Below are 6,839 nucleotides of genomic sequence, written 5' to 3' on the forward strand. Positions count from 1 at the left end.
TTAATTTGAACTTCTGGTTACTCTATTTGCATAAGAAAGACTGGTTTCTGGCTGCTCTCTTTGCTGGTTTGTTTTGATTCTGCTTTCCATTTCACGATGTTCCATTTTTCTTTCCTCGATTGCACGTGGTAAATGACGTTTGAACCATTTTTAATTTGAACGATGTTCAAACGAACGGGGTTCAAATTAAAAAGTGTTCAGATTAAAAGCGTTCATATTACCGGGGGTCCACGGTAATCGTACCTCGGCTGCTACATCCGGTTCTCCTCATGACACCTTCTAGCGCAATGTTGAACAACAGGCACGAAAGTCCATCACCTTGTCTTAGTCCCCGGCGCGATTCAAACGAACGACCGGTTCACCCGAAATCTTCACACAGTTTTGCACACCATCCACCGTTGCTTTGACCAGTCTGGTATCCTTCCCAGGGAAGCTGGTCTCGTCCATAATTTTCCATAGCTCTACGCGGTTTATACTGTCGTATGCCGCCTTGATTAATCAGTCTGGTCCGTTGTCGAGTGGCCGTCAGCAGAGCCGGTTTGATAACTTCCCAGGCACGAACTCATTGGTGACAAAAGGTGGAACATGATCTGGGATATCACTTTGTAGGCGGCATTAGGGATGGTGATCGCTCGAAAGTTCACACACTCCAGCTCTTCGTATTTTTTGTAGATGGGGCATATAACCCCTTCCTTCCACTCTTCACAGCTACACCAGCTGCTCAGTTTCCCAGATTCTGACAATCAGTTTGTGCAGGCAAACGACCAGATTTTACGGGCCCATCTTGATGAGCTCAGCTCCGATACCATCCTTACCAACTGCTTTATTGGTCTTTAGCTGTTGGATGGCATCCTTAGCTTCCCTCAAGGTGGGCGCTGGTTTAGCTTCCATCATTAAGAGATGAGCCAGCCAAGGGCTCAAAACCTCTATAATAAAGACAAAAAAAGCTTCCGTCGTCCGCTGAACTGACGTAGTCATCTCCTCCGCTGCCTTGACTTTCACTGCCTTCACTTTCAACGCCATTCAAATGTTCTGCGTAGTGCTGCTTCCACCTTTTGACCACCACACGTTTGTCCGTCAATATGCTCCCATCCTCATCCCTGCACATCTCGACTCGCGGCACGAAGCCTTTGCGGAATGCGTTGAGCTTCTGACAGAACTTGCGTGTTTCTTGGCAACGGCACAGTTGTTCCATCTCCTCGCACTCCGCTTCTTCCAGGTGGCGTTTCTTCTCCTGAAAAAGGCAGTACCGGCTTCTGTCATACAAGTGGGGGATTTAATGCCAATTTACGTCGAACCAGATCCCGAGTTATTTAGAAGACATGCATTGAGTTATTGTCTTTCTCATTAGTTGTGGGAAACAACTGTGATTGACACACTTCGTCTACCTGTTGTTCCATCGCGGACTCAGAGAAGGTCACGCACGGTTCCGAATGCATTTGTTTGCAGTCCAATATCGCAAAAGGAGGTAAAGAAACGATCTTGAAACGGCTGAAATCTTTTTAAATTCTTCGCATGTCTTGCTACCCTCCGTAACCATTCCAGCAATGTGCGCACGATAAATAAACCTTATATACCTATACCAGAGTGAAAAGCTCGCAAGTGGCAATCTCGTTTGCCTGTTGATGATCATAATCATGCTGAGCTTACTGGTCCCAACTGTATCAATGGTCACTTGCTCGTGCCGCGATCGATGCCAACCACGCTATTGTTAGTGTTCGCACCAACACTATAAGTTGACGGTGGGTGGCGGAACGGCAGCGTATTTTTTGGTGGGGCCGCACGATCGGTGATGATGATGATGGTGGGACTGCCCGCGTGTTGCGATGAAGCCTACGCTTGCGTGACGATGGACGCCGATGGTATTGCAAAAAAAATCTTTATGTTCACGGATCTCACGACTGTCACCGATGCATTTCACTTCAATAAACATTTTACAAAACTGGATGAATGAATAATAATGTGTTGATAAGACCTGTGAGTACATGCCTCTACAAGGTACAGGCTGGTAGACCCGTTCACCAGACAAACATTTCAAGTTCGTATACCACTTATTGAGCAAATAATAGTCTTCTTCAGCTAAAAAACTAGCTTATTCAGCATAAATTATTTGTTGAAAAGGGCCGGGACCACTGGGAATCGCATGCCGGATGGTCTGGAGTATGATGGATAAAATCTGGGTTGTGATGAAGGGAAGGCTTATTTGTTCACATGTAGACACATGTTGTAAACTCTTAAAAAATCCAGCACAAGCCTGGGATATCTGTAGAACGCACGCTGGATGATCAAGAAGGTTCCGAAGCTCCAAGGTGTCAACAACCGTGCGTCCGGCTGTGGAGTGAAGTGTGCTTTTTCTCATTTTAAACGGAGTCGTTTGAAATCGTTAGTGTAAATATTAATACCACTATTTTTGTTATGTATGGCAGCATTCCACACACCATATGTATAATCTGTTGAAGATATTTTGCTTATTGAATTTGATTCTATTTCTGAACTACATTTACTAAGATAATTTTTCTCTTTTTTTTCAGACGCTCAACCGCACAATTTCATCAGTTCAACAACATTAATAGTTGATTTAGTTTTTTTCTTACGGTAAGAAAAACAAACAAATACCCTTGTCTACATAGGATGGTAGAAAGTGAAACCGATTCCAATAACTCAAAGTGTGAGTATCTACACCCAATAGTCAGCCCTATTCTTGTTCACGGACGACCATATTTTTGTAACAATCCGTAAAAATTGGTATTTCCGGTGTAATCGAGATCCCAATTCGGACATGAACAAGAATTTGAATGCTTCAAAGCTAACCGTTCGATAACATTCTAAACATTCTGCGTTCGCTCCACAGATACCGATGTAAAGAATCACAGCGCAGCAAACGGCGTCGGTTCGAACCAGCACCCGAACACCGTGTCACCGGAGAAATCCAGCAAGGCTGACCACATCCACCAGACCGGCTTGCAGCTTGTTGCCTCGAAGAAGGACAAGGCATCGCTCGATCCCGAGCGGGGCTACACCAGCAAGGCTGACTTCGAGCAGGCAATAGAGCTCACTGGTTATGGCAAATTTCACTACATCCTACTAGCAATATGTGGTCTCGTAAGCACCAGCGAGGAGATGGATGTCATCTCGATGTCCTTCATCCTGCCCTCGGCCCAGTGCGACCTCAACCTGAATACTCAGACCAAAGGATGGCTCAATTCGATTATCTTCATTGGCATGATGGTTGGTGCTTATGCTTGGGGAAGCGTTGCCGACTCGCTGGGTAGAAAGAAAGTCCTCATCGTCATCTCAATCATGAACGCCATCTGCATTGTTGCATCTTCGTTCTCGCAAACATACGAAGTGTTCATGGTGTTCCGCTTTCTCAATGGGGCTGCGTAAGTTCTCCACTTTGCCCATATAGACAATGACGTTAATGGCTCTTTTTCAACAGATTGGGAGGTAGCGGGCCAGTCATTTGGTCATACTTCGCAGAGTTTCAGCCAAAGGCGAAACGTGGATCGATGTTAAGCTTTATGGCAGCATTTTGGACCATCGGAAACCTCTTAGTCGCTGGACTGGCGTGGCTGATCATTCCAACTAGTAAGTACATGATCGCATGATAGAGAACACATATCCAATTTTCCTTTTCCTGTATCGTGTGATCTTATCTCTTCCAGACATTGGATTTTACACTCCGGCGTTCACGTTTAACTCTTGGCGTATTTTCCTGATGGTGTGCTCGATTCCATCTTTCGTTGTCGCCGTACTTCTCCTCTATCTACCGGAATCTCCCAAGTTCTTGCTTTCGCAAGGCAAATTTGAAGAGGCCCTCGCCATCTTTCGTGGAATTTACGTTACCAATACGGGTAAATCGGCGGACCAATACCCGGTCAAGGAACTTTTAATTGACGAACAGCTCAGAAATGAACTGGAGAACGTGAAAAAGCCCATTAAGAACAAATACAAACGAATGCTGTACAACATCATGGATAACAGCAAACAGTTGTTCATGTCTCCGATCCTCAAGTTCACCCTCATCTCGATCACTATCAACTTTACGTTCCACATTGGCTACTATGGATTGATGATGTGGTTCCCCGAGCTGTTCAATCGCTTCGATGAGTTCATCCGTGCTCATCCGGACATTGAAGAGGCTGGTGTTTGTCAGGTCACCGACTACGTGGTGGGACATGGTTCACATAACCCCTCTGGAGTTTGTTCTGCCAATATTCCCAGCACAGTCTTTTTGGAGTCACTTATCACAGTTGCTGCTGCACTTCCAGCCAATGTCATTGCGGTTTTGGGCATGGACAAACTAGGCAGAAAGTTCTTCTTGGTATTCAGCACAATGTCTGCTGGCTTCTGTTCGGCATCAATGTATTTCGTAACCAATAAGAATCAAAACCTGGCCGTATCAGCTGTCTTCAGTGGTGTTATATCAATGGGTAATGCATCATTGGATTGTTTGATTACGGAAGTCTTCCCAACGAATTTAAGGTAAAATTTCACTTGTCGTCAATTCTATGGTAAATAATTAATTATGTCTTTGATCTATTGCAGAGCTACTGGTGTCGCCATTTCAATGGTGGCTGCCCGTCTTGGCGGTATTATTGGTAACGTTGTGATAGCCACGCTCTTGGATATGTACTGTCCGGCACCCACATTCATTGTGGCAGTACTGCTGGCTGGCGGTGGCCTGATGTGTCTATTCTTGCCAAATACTACAAAGACCGATCTGAACTAAGGATGCCTTTTAGACTTAATTATAGTGCAGGACACAAAACTTTCAACAATCTTTTACGTATTCTCAAACCTTATCTGTATTTTCCCTTTCTGTCTTTTTGTGAAAATCTCAACAAATCACGAAAGATCTTGCAATCGATGAATTTAATATAGTTTTAAGTTGGATATTTTGAATTACCATATTTTGTACAATATACATGTAAATTTGTTGAAAAAAAAACGGCAAATACGAAACATTGAAACAATTGCTAAGTTTGATTGTTTAATATTTCAGAGTTTATAAGATATGCAATACCCAAATGAAAAAAATGAGAACTTAACTTAAACATGTCGGAAAGATTGTAAACCTCAATAAAACAAAATGTTTTAAAAATTAATGGCATTCCAAAATATATCACATTACGTATGCAACAGTAAGTTTTTTAGACCTGAAAGTGTGCGGCCTGATTCCGTCCAATGAGCTATTCGTTGGTTGTGATCGCTTGTGTGCTGTCTTATCGAGCGTGCAACTCCGTTCGTTGCCCGACGAGGAAAGACGTGCCATGAGAGCCTAACTTGGATGCTCACCCTGCCACCTGATTCTCTCTAGCACATCAATTTGAGACTTATTTGGGTGCTCATTCTGATACACCCTATCATTCGTCCTAACCCTAACACTTGCTCTGACACTCCCATTGGGTCATACTTAGGCTCTCACTACTGACATACCATGCGAGGCTTACTTAGGTGCTCACCTCTAACATACCATGTGAGTCTGAATTGGGTGCTCACTCTATACTCCTCTGCCATGCCTCGAGGTGACGATCGTGGTTGACACCGCTACGTCACACTTACCTCAGCATGTGCAGTGCAGATCACTCACTCACTACCCCGCGCTCAGCCTGCTTTCGCTCTAACTAACCAATCACAAGTTAGTCATGCTTGTCGACTGCTGCTCGGCGCGCCAGATTCTCTGCAAGCTGGCAATCTGAGTGGATGCAGTCGAAACTGCCTTCCACTTCTCCACAGCTTGGCACATCCTCTGGATAAGGGTATCCGGGGTTGTGTCCCGACCTCAAACGTCTGGCATAGCACTTCTTCCGACGTCGAAACGAGGACATACGAACAGTATGTGCTCTGCAGTTTCATCAACTCCATCTTCTTAACACCAGGAGGGAAATTTAGCTTCAGAACCCCGTTACACATAAGGTTCCATAATACCGGGCGGAACTCCTGTGGTTATAGGAACGCTTCTCTGACCGGCATCGGTCTCGTTGGCGAGGCATAGCAGCTACAATAGAACACACCGTTGATCTTTGCTATCGCGACACCCTCAGCAGAAGAGTGTAGCCACCATTCTAGACCCATCCGTCACCCAATTGCCGTTATCGTCAGGGACGTTGTACGGGTCGGACAGGAGGACAACATCGGTCCTCGACTCCGAGACCGACTGCCACAGCAGCTGCTGGGCAGTTGCACAGTGGTTAGTATTCAGCTGGGTTACTTGCACGGCTTCTTATTATTTGTCTCTCCGATGGGACACGAAGATCCACCCATAACGTGGGTACAGGCTTGCTTTTTGCTGGCACAGATGAGGCACTTTGGTGCCTTGTGTCCCGCAAAAAGCAATTAGGTTCTGCAGCATGACGTCACGAATGAATTCGGTCCTCGTCAAATGAACTTTTTTGACAGTTCAGTAGTACTTTCCACTGACTCCGACAAGGGTCGAGTTCGTGATTGGTTGGCTGCACCTGAGTCCAACAAGAAGTACTACTAATCTGTCACCAGATTGAGGTTACGTAAAGATGCTGCAGAGCCTAATGGGGAGAAAATCCACGGACCAAATTCCCGAGGTGTGGGGCAAAAACTCATTATTGTTTATCCGGAACAAAGTTAGAACGCTTTTTATACCGAAGTTGGATTTTTCTCCAGATACAGGCAACTTTCCCAACTTCGGAAGTAGTCCGCTGGATTCGCCTAAAGATGCGCTAAACAACGCTCGCTTAACTTTTCAAAAGGACCTAAGTAACATTTTTTTCATGAATTAATTTGAATAGCGCAATCAACAGAACAGCGTGAAAGCTTTTGATTGCAATACTCAAATTAAATCATGAAAAAAATGTTACTTA

At 44.8% G+C, this 6,839-nt stretch overlaps 1 protein-coding gene across 2 annotated transcripts in view; it reads left to right on the forward strand.

Annotated features, from left to right (window-relative positions):
* Nucleotides 1–5,104, forward strand: part of LOC134219955 (synaptic vesicle glycoprotein 2C) — a 78,768-nt gene extending 73,664 nt beyond the window's left edge. For both annotated transcript variants that reach the window (XM_062698861.1, XM_062698860.1), the window contains exons 2-6: nucleotides 2,532–2,668; nucleotides 2,852–3,383; nucleotides 3,440–3,588; nucleotides 3,666–4,485; nucleotides 4,549–5,104. In XM_062698861.1, coding sequence (XP_062554845.1) covers nucleotides 2,632–2,668; nucleotides 2,852–3,383; nucleotides 3,440–3,588; nucleotides 3,666–4,485; nucleotides 4,549–4,732 — 1,722 coding nt within the window. In that variant the 5' untranslated portion in view covers nucleotides 2,532–2,631 and the 3' untranslated portion in view covers nucleotides 4,733–5,104. The remainder of the gene's footprint in view (nucleotides 1–2,531; nucleotides 2,669–2,851; nucleotides 3,384–3,439; nucleotides 3,589–3,665; nucleotides 4,486–4,548) is intronic.
* The last annotated feature ends 1,735 nt before the right edge of the window (nucleotides 5,105–6,839 follow it).

Source organism: Armigeres subalbatus, chromosome 3, assembly GCF_024139115.2.
Source record: "Armigeres subalbatus isolate Guangzhou_Male chromosome 3, GZ_Asu_2, whole genome shotgun sequence".
In the NCBI taxonomy this organism is placed as follows: domain Eukaryota; kingdom Metazoa; phylum Arthropoda; class Insecta; order Diptera; family Culicidae; genus Armigeres; species Armigeres subalbatus.